General features: G+C 39.5%; 1 protein-coding gene across 1 annotated transcript in view; it reads left to right on the top strand.

Annotated features, from left to right (window-relative positions):
- The window catches only part of tusc3 (tumor suppressor candidate 3), a 69,869-nt gene extending 55,646 nt beyond the window's left edge, over positions 1-14,223 (top strand). The window contains exons 8-10 of the mRNA XM_041037330.1: positions 2,768-2,842; positions 11,130-11,220; positions 12,880-14,223. Of these exons, the coding sequence (XP_040893264.1) occupies positions 2,768-2,842; positions 11,130-11,220; positions 12,880-12,895 (182 nt within the window). The 3' untranslated portion in view covers positions 12,896-14,223. The remainder of the gene's footprint in view (positions 1-2,767; positions 2,843-11,129; positions 11,221-12,879) is intronic.
- Positions 14,224-22,279: the final 8,056 nt, after the last annotated feature.

Below are 22,279 nucleotides of genomic sequence, written 5' to 3'. Positions count from 1 at the left end.
TTTTGAAGCAGAGGCTAGTGGTTATAAAATTTTCACAAATAGTTAATTGCAACTTGTCATTAAAACTATTTTATTTGAATCAAACATTAATAGAATAAAGGAGCCGGCTGGACTTGAATGAGTAGCCGGCTGTTTGGCCGGCAGCAGGAGCTTATGGAAAGTTCTGCTCTGTGGTTATGATCATAAAGTTTTCTCTTGATCATCGACAGGGAAACATGTCTGCCTACATCCCAGAGAGCATTTCTGACTTGCTGTGCTGTCTAAAAAGGGCCTTTTCTTCACAGTGCAAATGATTTCCTGCTCACCCACAAGACTTGTGCTCCTCATTCTGCCAGGTCATTTGCCATTTTCCAGGTTTCATGTGCACACCTGCTTTTTTAGAATGCACCCAAATGTTGATTTGCAAACCAACAACATCTGATATCGCTCTGATAGATTTTTTGCCTCACTGTCTCATCATTATTTTCTTCACATGCATGGTCACCTCTTCACTCCTCATATTGACCGACAACTCTACTTCAATCTAAATGACAGCTCTCAGCTCTCAATCAACTCTGAGCTAAGTGTGAGCTCTTTTATGCATGAACTAGCATTAAAGAAACACACAGCTGCAGAAGAAACAGTGTCTGCCGCCCAGTGTCTAATTCCTTTTCAACCCTTGCAGTTTGGGAACCTGTTAAAAGGGATATACTGTATCTCACACACACACACACAGTTCTTTCTGTATTGACATAAACCTACTCAAATTAAAGCTGAGGCTTGGGACATGTAGTATCCATTATTTTATTTCGAAGTAAATGTGCTGAAGCACAGAGCCCGAATAACAACAAATATTAGACTGTTCGTATTTTCCCCAGGTGCACATTCTGACACACACACACTGACATATTGACAGACAAATGCAGCCATATCATCCTTCCAAGTTTGATGAGTTGAGCTTATGGCAAATCATGGCCTTTTACATCAACAAACTGGAATTTCATTTGGTGCTTTTTCTTTGTGCCTGTTTGGTATTCTGGTGACATCTCTAAACTTGAGCAGTTTCAGTGGAGTGGAGTGGAGTGGAGTGGAAGCAATTGATTGAAATTTTGGTGCCAAGGAAAACTAGGATTACAGCTTTCAGCACCCATATTTTCAAACCTCTTGTTTTGTTAATGAGCACATTAATCCTGTTCAAAATTGTGCTCATTTTATCTGAGCCAGTTTGACTTAAATATCACATACACACGACTGTAGAATGAATATTTTCCAGGATGACTTGGGTGCACTGTAATGGATACAGTCAATGCAGATGGCAGAACTGGCAAGAGGATGACCAAGAGTGGACAGAGGACATGGTGGCAGCAGTCACATTTCTGATGCTCTGATAGTGTAGACAGGTGGGGGTGTAGAATGTGTGCAGGTCCAGGGAAAAGCCTGTTTTTATAATTACAATTCAATGCAGCTGCATGGTCTGAAGATCTCTAGGCTGATAGGTCTCTGTTTATTGTTATGACTTTATTATCACACTCTGGCAAAGCTTCCTGCAACCACCAGAAACGGCACCTTCCATGGTTCAGTTGCGTTGCTGTCCATGGAGGTGTCTCTGGTGTTTGTTTCTTGCCAGCAAGAAACCAAATGTCATTTACCAGATCATCAAGAGGATGCTTCAATTTATGCTCTGCATCTCCCCATGCGGCAGCCTTTGTTTGTGCACCCCATCAGGTTTTCTTCGGTTATGTGGATTTGTATGCAGAGCACACTGAAGAGAAGAACCTGTAATTAGGTCCTGAGCCACGTGAGGCTGTGCTTTGCAGTGACTTTAGAACAGCTCAGGTGTTGAATGGAGAAATGCTTGATGTTCACAATATTTTACGAACTGTTCACAATCAAATGTTGATGATATTTTTTCATATAACTATTAATAGCTAAGTACTACAAGTACATAGTACCAATATAGGTCAGCTAGTCTGAAAAAATAATCAGTTGATTTTTCAGTCAAGTCAAAAATGTCTCAAGGGGCTTTTACAGGCCCATGTCATCAGTGATTCCCCACCCAGTTCAAGCTCTCTACAAAGACAAGGGAACCTCTCCAAAAATGTATTTGTAGGTAATAGATAAGTCGAAATAAGAGGATCAGAAGACACTGCACACCGTGACCTCACAGTCAAAGTGGCTTTGTGTCACAAAATCTAGGCTGAGTGTACCTTTTTTTTCTTTCCCATTTTTGCAACAATCAGAATCAGCTCAGTCAGGATTAAATTGCTTTACCTTTGTGCAACTGTGTGCTATTGTATTGCATCACACTTTATACTACTTGAGAGCACAATTTTCTACAGCAATGAAAAAAAAACGTAAATATATTTCTCCGTTTAGAGCCTGCTCTATCTCTGAGCTTCAGTTTTCTATTACAATATATGCAGTGCAATATACCATTAACTAGGCCCTAGGAATTAACAGTTTAATGAACTCCTCTCTGACACAGACTCAAAAAAACATGAAGGTTATGGCCTTTTAATTAGTCAGCATTTATTCTAGGGCTCTTAAACTGGATTGCATTATATTGTGTCCACACCCTGAATATACTCTTTAAGCTTTAAGCTTTAACAGTACACGTGACTGCTGTTCTCACTAATCTGCTTGAATGCCTCTGTGCACATGTACGTATATATGTGCCTATCTGTAAATGCATATTTGTGTCCAGCAGTTCTTCATGGGGCAGAGTGTACTTCCAGCTTCTCCATCCCCTGTGTGCGAGTGTGTTGTTTCCTTGACAACCTTGTCCCAGATGCTGCAATCACCATGGGGATGGTGCTGCTGAATGAGGCTGCCACCTCCAAGGGAGATGTTGGCAAGAGGAGAAGTAAGTAGAGAAGATTGTTTTCAGTTTTTTTTTCTTCCTATTGTACTTTTTCTTTCCGTTTTCAAGCTCCAGTTCCTCAATTTATGTGCGTGGTGAGTGAAGCAATTGTCAGGAGTGTACGCAAGGTGTGTGTGTGTGTGTGTGTGTGTGTGTGTGTGCGCGCGTGTGTGTGCGTGTGTGTGTGCTGGGTGGCGTAGTTGCTTGTGGTACTATCAGGTAGTTGATTTATTCTTACATACACACAATGTGTATACATCTTATAGCACACACATGCGTACTGTAGAGCATAAATTCTTTAGGGTAAAGTTAAATGTACACAGAAGTAGTTACACATGCAGATATTGTTTGTGTTAATTTTAAATGTATTGGCTAATTAAAAATTTTTATAATCAAAAAAATGTAGCACACCACAAATTCAAATATCAACGCTCAGATTAGTCTTCTCTTGGAAAAGGGTATTTTCTGACTGTAGCTTTAACAGCTGGGAGATCCTTTTGCTGCTCAGGATTTTATCTGTCAGACTTACCCTGAGTTCTTAGAGGATTCTCCATAACCACACAAGTGGTTATTTCTTTGCAAGACCTCTTGCTACCACTCACTATCACCGGGAAATAACATGTCATTGCTTGGTTTCCCAACCACTGCAGGCTACACTGAATACGGCAAATGCTTTCCTCTTATGCTTTGTGCTCACTAGGCTATTTTTTTGTTTTTGTTGGAATACATGTCCTATTTGTGTAATTGACACTTTGGAAGATCTCTCAGGAACATGTGGTAGCATATTACAAGATGCAGTTTTGTTTCAGGGGGGATCTCTGTTTTTTCCCCTATCTGACACATTTATTTACTGGTGAAAAAGCAGCTGAACTCTTAATGGCTGGACAAACACAATCTGGAGAGTGTTCTATCACAAATATCAGGCAAATTTGTTCCAGATGTAGTTGACCGCTTGCTTTCAGCAGGGTGCCGGCCTTCTCACAGTACCATGGTGAGAGATCTGGAAAACGTGTACAGTCTTCTATTGCATGAGAATGTAACACAAGAAAATAAGACATCTTATTTTTAATAGTCATACTGACTGCACAAAAAAAAAGAAAAAAGTAAAATCCATTCCAGTGGTCTTGAGACCAGCAGCTTTTAGGGAAACACACCTGCCAGTCTTTTATTACACTGCATGGTACTCTTGATACCATGAGGTTGTTTGGTTCCTACAGTCTAAATCTATAGACAAACTGAATGTAATTATATGTATATTTTTCTATTTATGTGCATTAGAGTGTATAGGAGTAGTTGGAAATGGAAAAGACGACAGAAAATAGTTTTTGGGCTGTGAGAAAAAAAAAATACTCAGTATAAAGATGATAACACATGTACTGTTTTTAACAGCAATGTTGGACAGCAAAATTGAAATGGGAGACTCTTATACACATGAGCCTGATTTGGCTTAACAAGGAAATGATTGAGTCAAAAGTTTGTCATCACTCTGCTGGAGAGATGAAAACCACTCAACCAAAAGATATTCCCTCATTGGTGTTCAGTTTGCTTGAGATCTGGTCCCTGCAAATTCCAATTATAATTACCCAGTTTGCACTCGCAATCTGCTTGAAATTAACATCTGATTTACGGAGGAGCAACTAATTATACAATCTCCAACTAGTCACAAAATGCAAGAGAAAGAGAGTTTAAAGGCACAGATGACAAGACAAACTGACTTCCAGGCCAGTGTGTCTCTAGATTCACAATCTGTCTGAAACTACAAATGCCCAGAGCCACTCATTTCTATTTTTGGGGGGTGAAAGGTGGAGGGTCTTTATATATTAATCACATATAATGGTGCCTCTGAACTGTAGAAATGCTTTATTGGGGTTTTATCCATTGCAGTTTTTATAACCAGGATTTCCATTATGTTTCATTATACAGTTTTTATTTTAAACTGTGCATTGTTTTTAATGGTACAACTTGTACTACTCGTAAAATTTTGTGAGCACATAGGCTTGCGTCTGTGTATGTATTTATTCAATTATAATTGAATAAATTGTGATTGGTTCTTTAACATATTGGGCAGATTTCCTCAGTCTGAGCAAGTGGCATAAAATGTAAAATACAGCCTCACAAAGCTGTCATTTGGAGTTTCTGTGAAATCTCTGTCATCATCTACAGTGCTAGAAAGTTCAGAGCTACTGCAAAGATGACAGAGGTGAAGGGTTACCCTTAACCCTTTTTTCAAGAAAACACAAATGTGTTCTGTTCCAACAAGGCACACCAATGTACTAAAGATGACACATCTCTTGATTGAAGGGCAGCTGGTCCCTAACACCTCCTGATGAGTCTTGTCTGGAGGTGTTAAGGGTGTAACACAGTTCATCATTTCAGTTGGAGGTGGTAACTTGACCATACAAATTACTTACAGACTTTCAACTATTTTCTTTCAGCATCCAAGCAGAGTTTCTGCATAATCTCCAGATTATGAGAGGGGGAGTTAGATATTAGATGGCCTGTACTGGTAATTACCTCAAACACATAGACGCAGTTACACACAAGTGGATTTAATTAGAGTCAGTGTGATGAAAAAGCAACTCGAGAAGCCTTTCAATTGCCTCTGTGAGGCCACACACTCATGCATACACACGTACGCACACACACTACAAAAAAAAAAAAAATCTAAAGACAAGATTATCAACTTTTTGTTCTACTTTACCCATGAGTTCTCCTTGAGATGTTAAATCTTGGCAATTAAAATGATAATGACTTTATAACTAGCTCAGGATTTGTTTCTCAGTATCAGACTGAACAGGAACACTCCCACACACGCGTCTACATACATACACAGACGCAAGCCTATGTGCTCACATAATTATCACCTGTGTAATGCTGACATATCACGTGTACAGCACAGAGGTGGCATTTATCAGTTCCAGCAGGTCTAGCTCTTCCTTTCTTTGTTCATCTTCATCCTTTCTTTCTCCATCTCTGAATGTTTTTCTTCCCCTTTCCTTCTCCTCTGAGGTGCAGAAACTGGTATTTTGTAACATATCAGCTACTTAAATTCAACCCCCTCCTTTGTATAATTACCACCTGCTAATTTCAATAAACTGAAACACATCAGGCAGATTACATTTTACTGCTGCGCAAGCATACTAATGCTTATGGAAACCTGTTACGTAAAACACACACAATGTCAGCACACAGACATGAATAGAATAAACAATTTTTATATCCCACACAACACTGCCACTGGAACCACATACTCACACACATATGGACACACAAATTAAATAAGTGCATTATAAAGCAGCACAGAGAATAGTCGTCTGTCAGTAATAGAGGGAGGATTAAGCTTGAATTGTAGTGTAATCACTGGATGTGGGTGTTAAATCCCTGGCATATAGCTTCCATACTGCTGAGTGCAGCTACAGGAAGTTATCTGCTGCTTCCTTGGGCATCTGCACCAGAAATCACAGCACACACACTGTTTCTCAGCAAGGGAGTTACTGAACGAGTAAATGGAGTTACAAAGTCACTACATATGCAATATTGGTGGATGCATATGTGGTGGGTGGTAAGAGATAGTCGGAGGGAAGGTGAAAGTGAAGGAGGATGAAATGTGAATAAGAGTGAAACATCAAGGAGAGGGAGGATAGAATGGGAAGCAGAAATTGAAGAGTCAGGAAAAAGTGAGATCGGTCTGTGGAAGAACAAAATAAAGTGGGGACAACTTTAAAATGAGGCCACAACCCAAAAATTACCATATCTCTCTGAATACACTACAGAAGTACCAAATTTCAAGACAATGGAAACTCAGGCAGCCTGTGTCTAATTGAAATCCAGCCCAAAGAAAGACATGACCCCAAAATGCAATGACTTAGGGTATTTTTTTTTATTTAGTTCCTTATTTTGTTATACTGCAGAATAACTGTTCCTCATGCAGACCCATGAAAGACAAAGGTGCAAAAATAGATGTTGACATGTGCCTCAAATCAATCTTACATAAGTTAAAGTACAAAAACCATGTCAGCAAAATGCACTTCAAGTATAAAAAGTATAGGTACTCTTTAAGCAGCAGATATAAATGTGCATAAAGGCATTTTAATCTTGTAGCTGGTCAAGGTGATTTGAACTGCTTAGCTGCTATCAATGTTATCAATAATCAGATTGTATGTATGTACTTGAAAAAACTGATGTAACCACGCAATGCAAGCATCACATTTGCACATACACATACAGTGGGGTCATTTCAGAATATCTTAATATTTGGTGAGTCCCCTCCTTTTGCTTTAATGACAGCATACACTTGAACTAGCAGTAAGTCTGTAATTCTGTGCAAAACCAGATCCATGTCATCCCATGATGACTTGACAATGTTCCAAAGAGGTTCTTATGGTCTTATAGAACGCTTGGCTTTCTCAGGTTTCAAGTGCCCCCATAAATGATCAGTGGGGTTCAGCTTAGGTGACTGTGGAGGAAAGTCCATGACTTCTTGATCTTCTTTAGTTTTCAAATAGTTCTCGCAAAGCTTTGAGGTGTGTCTGGGGTCAGTATCCTGCTGCTGTATGAATCCTTCTCTACAAAGATGCAAACCAGAGGGTGTAGCATGTCCATGAAGAACAGGGTGGTACTTCTCCTTGGTCAGGGTCTAGTCAGTTAGTAAAGGTGTCCAACTCCAGAGAAGGCAAAACACCTCCAGAATATTTCTACCACCATGTTTCACTGTGGGTTTGATTCACTGTCATATTATTCTCTCTCCTGTTCGTCTGCTTATATACACCCTTCTGCCACTGCCATAAATCTCAAACTTGCATTCATCAGTGATCCATTTGGCCTCGCTTTCCCTCCCGAGAAGAGGTTTAGAAACTGCTACTCATCCTCTGAGACCACTATGAGACAGCCCTCTTTGACAGTAGTTCTGCTGTTTGGAGTCTTTTGTTCTTTATTTAGCAAATTCTGTATCTGTGATGAAATTGCTTTTCTATCTCTCAGGGAACTAAGCTTGATGTATTGATCTTCTGATGGTATGGTCACTTTTGTTCTGCCTGATCGTGCTTTGGATTCAACCGATCCAGTTTCTGCAAAGCATCTTGGTGATCCATGCACTGACCCCGTAGAAACCTTTAGTCTGGGCATGACTTGATGCTGAGAAAGCTCATCTTTGTTTAGAATAAAAATTTGACTTCTGGCACTTTGACTTATTCTGAAGCCATTTTTCCCACTATCACACTGCGTCTTATTGAGCAAAGATCTGCTGGAAACTTGAGGCACAGCTTTATTTATAACAGGTGAACACTGGCTGCAAGTTGAGTTACTTGAACGAGCCTCTGATGAGTAAATTAAATCGTCTGAACACATGCTTCAATGGACAGGATACGACTCAAGGAAATCTGACCTTTTGTTCAAAGGAGTTAAGTTGTTTAATGTCCCAAATTTGCTTAAAGTTGATTTCTGGCCTAGAAATAAAACAGAATCTTTAATATTTTGTCTTCATTTTACCTGACATAACTTCTTGTGTTTTTAAATGTTTCTGAATCCTCAAGCTTTCTGATTATTTCCAGGTTTATATGATTATGAGATTTTAGGTGTGGTCTCAGACTTTTGGACCCCACTGTACATACCTACACAAATACCCAAAAATGTTCTTACCTATGCATAGACACATAGAGATGCAGAGCTGCATAAGCAGTGATCAGTCAGGGCTGCTATGGCAGCTGAAACAAAACTTAATAATCTGCGAGCAGAGTGAAATAATGTGAAGAGACGATTGATGTCTGCGATTCCTCTGTTGCTATGGTCTGAGAGATCTGGAATAGGGGGGCTTATAATTTTGGATGTTGTGATACTATTAAGTTCATTTTATTTGGAAACAGAATGGCGAACAACCAGGAACTTGGAATTTATCCATACGCCCTGGTTCATTTGTAATTGGGCAGTATGAACCTTAACAAGCCGTAAAACAAAAACTGGCTTTTCCTGTCACAGTTTAGTGTAAAAACAATGGACTGTGGGCGATTGTATCCAGAGGTTGAGCCATTTATTGTCTCTTGAAGCCAGTTGCTAATCAGACAATAAACTGTTAAGAACCATTTAGCATCACAATATCTATTCATATTTGTCCTCCTAATGAGATAGGCTTAACTTAATATGTTTATTGGCTTCCTCCTGCTTGGGAAATGTAATTTTTTTTTATTTTTTTACCATGCCAGTATATCATGATTTGAATTGAGCCAAGTCATACAGTCAAAAGAGGGATTACCACCTTTGTCACTGAGGGAAATCATTGAGCTTAAACAACTTGTCATTTCGCCAAGGTCATAAATCTCTCAGCAAATTAGCATGCTTAGTGCGTGTGTATATGGGAGTGTCATTATCCATGGATGCACACTAAGACATCTCTCAGTCATAATAGATGAGCTATGGGAAATACATCCCACTATGCTTAATGAAGATACACAGACATTCTGTCTGTCACTCACACACACACACACACACACTGGCAGGCACATATATAGATGTTGCAACCCAGGGAACACAGGGGCATAAGGGCTTTCCCTGGAGACACACTCTCAAATATTATGTAGTCCTCTCAATCAAGTCACTCAGTCAGTGTCTCTCACACAGGGTTGTGTTACAATACTTGTAAGGACATTATCTAGAATTAGTTACCATTATAACCTTTATTTAACCTCAGATCTGTCTTCTCACCTCTAGAAAGTAATATATTTAAAGTAAAGAATGATAGCAAGTGTTGCAGACCATTTATCCTTATGGCCGATGGCCTTCGGTCCTCACAAGAATAGAAGTAGAAGAAAATGCACACACACACTGATTGCTGAGTAGGCCTCCTGTTTGTTTATGTATGTAAGTGTGTATGCGTATGGTAGATGGATTAGGACTTGAATGTCATACCAGTTGCTGTCTCACACATGCACACAGCTGTGTCACAACACAAAACACCCCCTGAGATGTGTGTGTGTACCATGATTCTTATGTTGAATTGTAAATGGAAAATATGCATAAAAAGTGAAACAAAGAAAGGAAGGGGGACAGTTATGGAGCTGACACTGAGCGATGGCAGCAAACACAGTCTTATACGTACATGCATTACAGATCACAGTACACACACACACATAACCATAACCCATAGACACACAAACCACTGGAGCCCTGAAGATGAATGACAGCACATATACACAAATTGACACTGAGAATCTGTCTTACATTTTCCCAGCCAAATCTTTTGTTCTGACATTGCCTCTCTCTCTCTCTCTCTCTCTCTCTCTCTCTCTCTCTCTCTCTCTCTCTCTCTCTCTCTCTCTCTCTCTCTCTCTCTCTCCTCTCTCTCATACAACACGTGCACACACACTCACAAGTTCACATTCACACACACACTGAGAACAAGCGGATATCTCACTATTTAGTCTCCAGGAGAGGTCCTCATCCTAATCCCTGATTAACAATATCAGTTGGTGGTGACAGTTTAATTTAACACAGTGCTTCTCAAGGATTAGCTGCTACATGAGGGTGTGTGCATACACTCATACACCCACACATACAGACGCATGTGATTCCCCTGCAGACTAAAGATCATGCTTATGTATATTTCACTTTAGAACAGCCACTGAGGAAATAAGATGATAATAGGTGCAAACACAATTTTCTGCAACACTGCAAGGTTGATAATGAGAAAAAGGCGGTGGCATATATGTTGAGGGATTTTCTAAATAAAGGTAAATGTTAAAGGGCTTTGGCACGATGATGAGCAGCAGGTATTGTTTTAGACGTTCTCCTGACTGGTATTTTAGCAAATGCTTCAATATCTTTTTATGTTGTCATTCAAGAGTTTGCATGTAGGCCTGAGTAGGTGCTTACATGCCCGTGTTTGTGTGAGTAAACCACCAACACGAAGAGAAGAGGATGTTTTCAGAGTGTACTGTGTCTAAACCCTGCAAGCACGTTCAAACTGAGAAGAGATCAAACAGAGGGTTGCGTCAACGGTTATAATGTGCATGAAATGATTTAACTGGATGCCGTTAGCCAGGAATCAAAATTCTCACAGGCCATTGTCTAATAATGATAATGCATTTATCAGGGTGTCTACAGGACCTGCAAAAAGTTGGAAAAACATGTTAATTCTAAAGCATTCAAAAGCATTAAGTGTTGTTATATTACCTTCGGAGATCATGTTCAAGTTTCTCTATGTACTTTTTTCTTTTTTTTTAACCTAATGTTATATTCTGAAACTGCCTTTCTCACCAGAAATTTAACGTGATGACTTTGTGCGTGTGTGTCTTTACAGTCATCTGCCTGGTTGGCCTTGGCCTGGTTGTGTTTTTCTTCAGCTTCCTGCTCTCCATTTTCAGGTCCAAGTACCATGGATACCCCTACAGGTAACTATAGCACCGATACAGTAGCACTGTACAGGTGCCCACACAAGTTTCATCCAGCTTACTTGACAGTTATTCAAACACAATATACAAGAATACAATGAATCTTAAAATCACTGAAGTTGACATATAATCACTGCAAAGTTATTGCAGACACAGTGCAGGAATCCAGGCCAAAACAGGATCCATCTATTCCCATTATTCCTTTGATTGTAAGACAGTTGTTCGATTGGAAACACTCCCTCCAAAATGTACAAACCACAGAGCCAAACTTCCTTCCCTAGAGACCAATCTTACCGCTAAAACTTCAGCGGAGATTTGCAGTCGGACTTTCCTGATTCCTAACACTTCCTTGACCTTTTCCTGTACCCTCAATATACAGTGAATTCCCATATTTTTCTTCTTTGCCCTGAATATTAGAAGTCATGGATCCATCATAGATGTTTTCTGTAGGTCGTCATATTGTGAATGTTCTTGGACACTAAAACCCTGCAGCTTAGTGAGCCAGAACAGCAGCAATTTGGTCCCACTTTGAGCTAAAGGTCACTGCTACATAAAAAAGCTTTAATGTATGACAGAAAACACTCTGCGTGTCTGCAGAGTCTGGGTCCAATTCATTGCCACTGGAGCATCCGTAGGAAATTAAAGCACAACAATAGAACTCATTCAGCTGCAAAAACTCACCTCTGGAGCTGGAGAAGATCATTTACTGTCATGGGGCCTTGAACCTTGTTGTGACCTTAAGCACTGACAGAAAGTTTAGTTGTGGTTTATTTTAACATTTTAATTCCCATGCCTGTGATTGCCAAATATTTTCCTAATGTCAAGAAATTTTCGTATTTTTGTGATTTGGTACTAACTGTGTTGAATATAGGAATGCCCATGAAGGAAGACATCTGTTTAGAAGTTGCTGTGCACTGAATAAAAGACTCTCCAGGTTGCACTTGCAATTATTTGGAAAGTATTTGATGAAAGTATAGAAACTGAGCAATCTCTATGCTCCCTACAATGTTTAGCAAATTGCAGAGTTCAACTGAGGAAACTTGTAGAAATTATAAAGATACTGTGAGGATAGTGTAGAATAGTGTGAAAATGACAGAGACCTACAAAATAAAATGTTGAGGGATATAGTGTTTGCAATGGAAATAGAGTTGACTGTTTTCCTCCAAATTCTTAATCAAGTCAACTATACAAAAGAAAAATTACAGGAATATTTAAGTGAAATGTGATTTTGTAGAGCACTAAAGTTGCGACTGGTTCTTGAAATGAAGCTACAGCTCCAGAAGGACTGGTTAAGGATGCATTTTTAAATTCCAGAAGCTAAATCAATACCCAGATGCTTACTGTACACTTTTCACTTACATTTGTTTTATATGAAACATATATACATTTGAAATGTTTAGCAATAAAAACAAACTATGTAATGAAGATGTAGTCAGAACCATCTCTGTAGTGGAATAGCAAGTTGATGAAGCAAAAGAAGTGTAATTTTAAATTGATGTTATTTACAACTTCTACATTACATTATTGCAGTCGGAACAAAAAAGCGAAAACAAAAAAACACATCAGTTATATCAGTTTCTTCTTCTCTCCCTATTCTCTCCTTTATTTCTCTGTTTTCCCTTTCTCTGCTCTACCTTTTAATCCTCCTCTGTCTCTCAGTTTCCTTATTAAGTGAAGAAAAGACAGAAGAGGAGGTTAGAGGATTGCGAAGAGGCGGTAGGTGAGGAGAAGAGGAGCCGAGAAGATACTTGAAGAGGAGGAGGCAGCGTCACAATTGAGTCTAGAGTGCATGGTTGTGTTTTTTTTTTTTTTTGTTTTTTTTTTGTGAGTTTTCTTTTTTATCGACTGGTATCATCAGCTCTGCAAACTGAATAGAAAATAAATTATTCCCCCTTTCACTGGAAAATAAAGGTGTTTGGCACGTCTCTGAATCTTTGTCATGTTTTTTTGTGGTCCTTTTCAGTCATTGAATATTCTGTGTGGGTAGATACACTGACCTGTGATTGTGGAATGCTGTTTTCTAATCCATGTACTGGATCTTATTTATGAAAAAAGTGTTACGGGTGAAGGGTAGAGTAAGAGACAACTGGATTCACAGAGATTGCTGTGTTGAAAGGACAGGAAGTTATCTTTGAAAAAGAAACAAAAGGTTAGAAAGATAGATAAGATTAAAGGTTGATGCGGTAAAGGTAAACTTTTATGATGAGTTTGTAGGTTTGCTTGCTAAACAGGTGCAAAATCTATACATTCAGCTTTTCAGATGTGCTTCTCACATCTTTGTCTCTGATGATCTTACATTATGCAGCTCGTGGAGAGGCACTGATAAAGATAAGCATCACATTCTAGGTTGAGAGCTCAGTCTGATTCAGTTTCAGGGGTGAATGGTTTTGAATTAATAGCGTGTGGCTAAAATATCAATCGCTCAAACTGTAAAATGAACGTCGATTTATACAGACGCACATGGAAATGCACAAGTCCAGTCATCTATAAGAATGTTTGTGTCTGACGTTCGGGGCCGAGACAGACTTTAGTCTGACTGCAAGTTTACATCTGTTTGACAAACTGTGTGGGTGCGATTGATTTTCTTGGACCAAGAGCAAAATATGTTCTTTCCTTGTCTCCACCCGTGTAATCTCACAGAACTTTCATTCTATACGTATCTGCGAATTGTTCACTGCCTTACAAATGCATAATACTGAATTTCAAACTGACAGCTAAATTACAGCTCATGTTAGGCAGCTAAAACCATTTGGATGAGGTTATGCAAACTTTGTGCTCATAGTTTGGCACCGAACTTAAATCACTGCTGCAAAATAGTAGCACATGAACCGAGTTCACAAAAGACTGGCTGCAAGTGGTTTAACTTTTCTTGCCAAATGTGAGAAGCATAGGTCATGTAGAGAACGCATGCATTTCTAATTTTTTCACTTGTGGGCTGCCCAGTAAAACATTGAGTGGGCTGGAGCATTGAAACCATTTATGTAATCTACTGTGCGTGGGCAGACAGAGGAATGGTGCTGCAGATAGACCAGTTTGGACAAATGTAATAAAAATATTCCCTCTCAGACTTTCCATTCTTGTCTATTTTTATTTTAAATCGTTGGAAGAGTGAACCCTCTTCTGTGCGTGTGTGTGCAAGCTGATCTTACCAAAACACAAATACTCACTGAGGAATGAATAATCTCAACCAGTCACTGCATTGAACCTGCATCTCACTTTCAGATTTTCTTTCTTTCCTTCCCCTTTTTTATGTAGTCAGGAACTGCAGTACATTGAACTGAAACAAAAGAATCAGTTGGCCATTGACTTGTTGAATAGTGTATCTGAATTTGCCCGTAGGCAACACGCAGGCAATGGAGCTAACTCTAAAGTTACTTAGAGTGCCCTCCTGTTTACAGCAGAGACAATGTATAATTTGAAAAGCTACCTTTAGCAAAAACAGTAATAAGCATAGCCACCTTCTACGGGAGGTGACATAATTACAGCAGCACCTGCACTCTGTATGCTTATGGGAAAATAACTTCCTTAATTAGAATGAGTGGAATAAGAACAGTAATAACAAATATCAGCCGTGACACATTCAGCTTATTGATTGAGTTTTTCTGGAGATAACATCATGTTGGTGGTCTCAGGCTTGTGCTGAAATAGATTTGAATTAAACAGAGGAACAATGCTGATCGTCTGCATTGAGAGCAGAATATCCCATCTGTTTCCCCTCAACTGTTGGCCTTTACGTTGTGGAGAAAATAAGCAGAAATAAGCAGAACAAATGTCACCTTCGTGTGGGGGGTGGGGGTGTGTGTGTAAGTATTGGCAAATAGAGCGAAATCAATGTGGGTATTAGACAGAGGGCAGTTGTAGAACAAAAAATATAATGACATATAGAATAATTTCTCCACTGCTTCAAGAAGTCACAGCGCAGCATGCTAAAATTAGCCACAAAACTTGGCTAATTAAAAGTTTGAATTAGAGTGCTTTTCTCTGCTAATGCACAAATGTTATCCCGCATAAAAACATGTTCGGTCAAAGGGTGTTCTCTAAATCCTTTGTGATCTCAGCCCTCAGTGCAGGCTCTCAACATAAGTTACATAAAGAGTCAGAGAAATTAATTTAAAAAGTTTGATTAATGTTACTGTAATTGTACTAAAATGTACAGTATATGTAAACTAGATTTGTGAAACCAGATCATTCTTACATTAATGTGGCTTGATTGTGACTGAATGAATGGGATTAAACAGAAAAGCATGTAATGTCACTTTTTGTGACATTGCTTTCCTTTGAAGTAAAAATGTTATAAGCAGGTCGCACAAATGCAAATATTGAACGTACTGAAGTAAAGTGAAGTGGGATGACATAGGGCACTGGAACAGCTGCAACCTAACAAATGTGATCAGCATTTCTCAGTTGCATGGAGAACAACTCCAGTCACAGTAAATACACTAAATACCCTTAATTTTAAATCAGGTTTAACCCTTGGAATTGTCCTTATTGCCTCAGGGTTAGGGTGCCATAGATCCTGCTGTTGCATGAGTAAAACTAATAATACCTGCAAAAGTTGGAAGTGTCTAATCTTCTGGAGTCTAAATACTGGAGTCTAATACTAAAGCCCAGCATTTAGGAAAATCCTGTAGTGGTATCCCTTCCCAAACTGGACATTTGATGGGGTTGGCATTATTTGTGTGTGATGTGTTTGTGGTCGGTCAGACCCCAGAGAGGTTTTTGGATTTCTTGGATTTGTCAGTAGGTGTGAATAAGTACAATGGCTCATCTGTTTCTGTGTGATGATCTAGCATCCCACCCATTCAATGTGCCTTCAACCCAGTGCATGCTGGGATTTGTTTTTGCCACTGTGACGTTCATAAATTCAGTGGAAATGTTTTGTGCAGTTCAAAAGGCATTACCCGTTCTCCGGTATGAGCAGCCACAGTTCCAAAATGAAATCAGATGGGTTAAATAAAAATAAACAGCTTTTCTGAGCAACAGAACAACACAATCACAAGAAAAGAAACCTTTCAGATAAATACATTAGTATTGTGTGACAAGTTGTTATTGTTCTTTTTGTACCCACTCGTGTCTATTTCCATGCTTCCAAAATCTAAGAAATTCAATTGGCATTTGGATGGTGTCAGCTGGTCTGACATTTATGGAGGTCACAGTGGACATATTTTACAGATAAAAATTCTGAGACAGCTTCAACATTTACAGGAGCCTCTTTCTCATTTCTTATATCCTGTTGAGGAGTCGTTTCTTTTACAGTCTGAGTCACGCACACAGTCAACAAACACTTCCTGCCATCCCCTAATAAAATCAAGAGGTGACCGCTGGTTGCTCATCGTTCTTCATCTTTTACTTTTCATTGGAATTTTGCTGTACTTTCATCTCAGTTTTAACCTTTGGACAGGCCTGCCGCCTGAAGCGGCTTTGCACTGTCACGGCATCTATTCAATGCCTCTTTATTGTAACCTGAGGAGTATATATTGGCGTGTGCATTGGGCATTTTGAAATCTTGAGAAGTGCTTTACTGTAAAGCTGCTGGCATTCATGAACTGCTGTTCAGTAAGGTTGCTCTAATAATTGAGCCAAGCCTTGCATAGATTATGGTTTAAGGAAAGTATCTTTAGCAGCTTTTGTTGAACTTTTCCATTTCCATTTGCAGCTTCTCTAACTTGATGTATTACAATTAATTCTTAAAAACAAACTTACAGCCACTGGTGGGTTGTTTCTCAGCAGTTGTGTTGAAACCTGCCGTCTGGTCTGATTCGACTCTGCTGTCTGATGTTCCCGTCTCACCTGACCTCTTGTGTCTGTTGCTCCACAGCATACTTTGATGAAACTCTTCTGCTGCCTGCCTGCTCAGAGCGCGATGCCACCTCAGTGTGGGCCAACCTCTCCTCTCATCTGCAGTCCACAAACACTTTCTCCAGGCATCCTCACCACAGCCAGAGTAATTATCATCAGAACGCTGCTTCAGTTATTGCTGTTTTGTTGCATCAGTGTCGTTTGTGTGAGTGCGTGTACATTTGCGCAAGTGTGTGTGTGCGTGTGTGTGTACATACATCAAAGTGTGTGCAGTACAAGCATGTTTTTATGAATTGGTTGTGTAAGTTGGTGTGTGTGATTTTAGAGGAAACAGTCAGATTGAGGAGAATGGGACCATATGGTCTCCTTGTCTCAGCTCTCTGGAACAAATATTTCCCAGTAAAGTTTCCTTTGTTTGAGGAACTTTTCTGAAAATGTGTCTAATATGTATTGGAAACAGCTAAAAGAATATCTCGCTCAAAAGATTTTAGGAATAAATAATAAATGAAACGACTTGTTAAAACGGAGATTACTTCACAGCATTCTTTCTCATTCTCTCCTTTTCTGGTGATGCCTGGCTGCTGCCTCTGCTCAGCAGTTCGTTTTTTAACACATGTGAAGTTCAGGTCATCTTGAAACAACACATAAGAAGGTTAAGGTAAATGGTTTTTTAAAAAAATACTTCACTCTCATCAGTTATGAACTGTGAAAAGTTACATGTAATTAAATAAACTAATGGAGCGTAGTGATTTGGGTTTTTTGGTCTCATGATCACTGTTGGAATCTCCTTGTTAGCCTTAAACAAATGCATTTGTTTCAAACATGTGAGGCTTTGCATTAACCCATGTAAGCTTCGCCATGCGTCATGCGCAACATCAATCCCAGATGTGTATGAAACCTCATTTGTTTTCATTTGGCTCAATCTCTGCGACACCTTCGAGGGCCTGCGAACACCCTCTACAACTTCCTACAGTAATCACACCGCTGATGAGAAAAGATACTTCAGGAAACTCATTGCAGGAGAGATAATTCAGCAAAGTATTGCCTTCATTCCACCCCCAACCCTATGCACACCGCCGCTGACGCTGCCACCACCATTCCTACCAGATCCTGCCTGTGGATAAGCCTGTGTCTGCCCTGAAATATAATCACTAAGATTTACAGCAATCACAGCAGCATTATGTGAGAAAGAGAAAGAGAGGGAGAGATACAGAGAGGGGGAAAAGCATGCAGAGTCTGTTAAGGGAATAAAGAAAAAGCATAAATAAAATGATAAGTACTGGATGATGCTGTGACGTGACAACGTTTGAGGCGCAAGATTCAGATGTGCCATCTACCCTATATGATATTACCACTTCTATTTGCAGGGGAACTCATTTTGTGGAGAGATTTCACCTCAGATCTATTTTTCTGATGAAAATCATCACAAACAGGAAGGAAAAAAAAATCTTTGGAAAGAATCTGCAAGCATACCTCTTGCCTCGGTTTCGTGTGTGTGTGTTTGTGAAATCGAGGAAAGAGGAGATGTAATGTTATCTATTTCACAAAACTCATGAAACTTATTAAAACTTCCTGCTTTTGAATAGTTCTTCCAACTCATGTTCCACTTTCATCAGGCAATAGAAACATGAACATTAAACTGTGTGTTCTGAAAAAAATTACATTCCATTACATTCAAACTGGAACGTGTGCCAGTGTTTTTAACCCTTAGCTGGGGTTCTATTTCAAAGCATAACCTCTTTGAACTATAAAAAATAATAATTTTAGTATATACCTTATATAAAGAACAGGTGTTAGGTGTTACTCAATATTTTTCTTGATGTCAGAATACTTTCCGAATTTCCCTACCCTGTCCAAACCCATTCACTCTTACTGAAGAAGGTCGTCTTTAAAAATGGGTCATAAATACATAGCATGGCTGAAAATGTATTTTCAGCCATGCTATGTATTTATATGTATTTATGACCCATGCTGGCACCATGGCTGAAAATGAAATGGATTGCAATGTTGCCAGTTGCCTGTTGGTTAGTCCATCACTTTGGTCCAGACTTAAATATCTATGGCTTGCTTTAAAGTTTTAACAGACATTCTTGGTCTGTAAAGGGTTCATCTTTGTGACTTTGATGATCCTCTGACTTTTCATAGGTTTGATTTCTCTAGCGCTGTCACAAGTTAACATTTAAATTTGTCCAGTTCTTTACTTCATGACTAAAATACCTACAACTGGCGCGTTAGCATGCTCATGTTATCATTATGCTCAAATACAACCTGTCTCACATACAGTTAAAAGGCTCAGTAGTTTCCTGAAACAGCTGTAGATCTGATCAAACATTTCTGTGGACTATTTTTAACTGTGAATTAATACTAACTAGTTTGTAGAATAAAAAGAAATTTCTTTGCATGAACAACAAAATTACAGATGAAAAAAATTGCACATAGTCTGTAAGAATGCCTGCAGGACTACCTACTATTTATGGGACCCATGTGGCCTGAATATGTGCAGAACATACAGAATGTTTGAGGCCGTCTCTCGTCCATACTCTGCTGGTCTGGAACCAGATCTATTCTTCACCTCTTCACCAAACAATATCCTGAACCCGTCAAGAGTCAGCAGTCAACATCCTCAACAAGTCTGAAGATCTGTTGTCAGACAACTTCCACAACACCACAACACTGTCTCCATGGCAACCAGTGCCCTCAGACCTATATGAAGTGCACTTATATCATAGTAACAGAGCATGAGAGTAAGTGTTCCTGTATATTTATTCAGTGATGTGTATGTGAGAGACACAGGGAGAAAGTTAGAGGAAAAACAAGGTAGTTACACAAGCTGCCCGACCAAAACACCATTTGCATTTTCTTCTCATGTTCGCTAAATATAACTTTTACAGCTTTTAATTACATTGCATTTAAACAGGATTTTTCTACATGTTTTTCTCTTCCCTTTTTTTAACAGCTAATTTTCTTTGCCGTTTCAGACTTGCAGAGGGTTAGTCAAGACTTTTTTTTGTTTCCTGGCAGTAAAGCTCGTAATTGCCCCTTGTAACACACAGACACCTACACAGTTATATTCACATGCACACTGTACCATGCAGACTGTAATTACATGCTGTTACAGTGACGGCCTTAGGACCTGTCAGGCTGCTGTTTGTTTCAATACCTCAAGTAGGTACACTGAATCGAAACTATGGTCTCACACTCACACACACACGCACACACACAGTCACAGTGATACCCAGCTGGTTCAGGAAAGTTAGGTTTCAAACTGTTGGCTCTTGACAGACCCGATTCATTTTCTGTGAAGTGTACTTGTCGTACAGCAACATGTAATACACAGTAATTGTCACTCTGCACTCCTCTTTCTAACTCACTCACTCACTTTCCCGTTCCCACTATATTATCACTGTCTCTCAATCTCTCTCTCCACTTCACCTTTCCATCTCTCTAAGGACGCGGAAGTAGACAACAATCACAACTCATCAAATCACCATCAGCTCCTAATTAACGGTATAATTGTGCCTAATTAATAAATTGATTAAAGTGCCAAGGCAGGAACCAAACAGACCCAGCTCTTTGTCTCCCAGAGGGATGTCAGCGGTGAAGCCTCCCTCCCCACCCCCGAACACAAACAAACCCCTCCCTCCATGACTTCAAAGGGAGGAATTAGATAAGTCAGTGGCCGCCCTGTGAGGGAGCAGCAAGCTAATTTTCTTTCACAAACAAACTGTCAAAACACACGTTCCATACAACAACGGGAGGGGTCTGAGATCACAATCAACGTTACTACTTTTTTTTGGTTGTGTGGAGAGAAAAGAACCTTTCAAAGGGTAGCCTTCAAAACAGGGTTTTAATTATTACATGGAGATTCTCAATCTCCACTGTCATCTCTCTCTTTCTCGCCCTCCCTTTCTCTCTATATATATATTTTCCTCTCTCCTCCCTCAGCAGCAACCTGGCAGATTTAGATGAAATCAGGTGAAAAAGTAATAACCCTCAAAATTAGTTTTTAATTATATCAACACTCTCTGTCTCTTGTCACCCACCACCACCCACTTCTTCAACACTTGCCAGATTCACTAACAAGGTGGAAAAAGTGTAGAATCATTCTGCTAAATACTGTATATCAAGGAACGCAACAAGTCCTCCAACCTGAAAGACTGTATTGGTTGTCTGTAACATTTATTGACTGACACAACATTTTAACCCATTTTCAGTTTCTCCTCCATATATTTTTCTCACTCCTCAGTAAATATTTGTAAAGAATACCAAACAATCTCTGTCTTGTGCCCCCCAAGTGTCTTCCCAAGCTCTTCTTGTCATCTGATCCACTTTTAGAAAACCTCTACACTCTCAAAAACCCTGCTCTCCCTCTTTCCCAATTCCCTCCTTTGGTTTCCCTGGAGACACTTTCTTAACACCCCCCCCCCCCCCCCCCCCCCCCGCAGGCCCTTGTAACCGAGACAGTTGTGGTTGAGAGACAGTGCAGGAACAGGGTTGCCGTGCACCTACAGAGAGATGCTGGGTAAAAATAGTTAAATCTGGTTGGGGCCACATACACACACACACACACACATGGTGTGTGCCTAGTGGCCAGCGCTTCAAAAAGAATGTTGTCTCATGGGTTACTGCGGTTACAGCAAGTCCTGGGTAAAACATGGGGCTTCATCTGCATATTTGTAATTTGCATATCACCTCTGTCATTTGTTTTTGATGCTGATGAGTAAGAAACTGTCTGCATGGCCTTTCTGATATATACTGTATATATATATATGTGTGTGTGTGTGTGTGTGTGTGTGTGTGTGTATATATATATATATATATATATATATATATATATATATACTCTTATGTGTAAACATTATCTGCAGCACCAATTGTGTGCATATTAATTGTCAAACATGTTGAATCCAGCATGTTATGTGTGTGTGTGTGTACTTGTAGATCTATCTTTGTGAGGACCTTTTGATCAGTCCTCACAATTTTAAAGGGCTGTTTTTGAGGGCTAAGACTTAGGTTAGAATCAGGTTTTAGAGTAATGGTCAGGGTTGGGGTTAGGCATTTAGTTTACATGGTAAAAGTTAAGGGTAAAGGCCTATGGAATACATTATGTCAATGAGTGTCCTCACTAAGATGAGAGTATGTGTGTTCGTTTGTTTACAGCTTATATGGGTGTGTGTGCTATAAGCTCTACTTTAAAGCTGATTGCATATGCTGTCCAACCTATCATCTGCTCTCCATAGTAACAATCTCACCATAGTTG

This window comes from Toxotes jaculatrix, chromosome 4 (genome assembly GCF_017976425.1).
Source record: "Toxotes jaculatrix isolate fToxJac2 chromosome 4, fToxJac2.pri, whole genome shotgun sequence".
NCBI classification, from domain to species: Eukaryota; Metazoa; Chordata; class Actinopteri; family Toxotidae; genus Toxotes; species Toxotes jaculatrix.
This window is presented reverse-complemented; position numbering and strand designations above follow the sequence as displayed.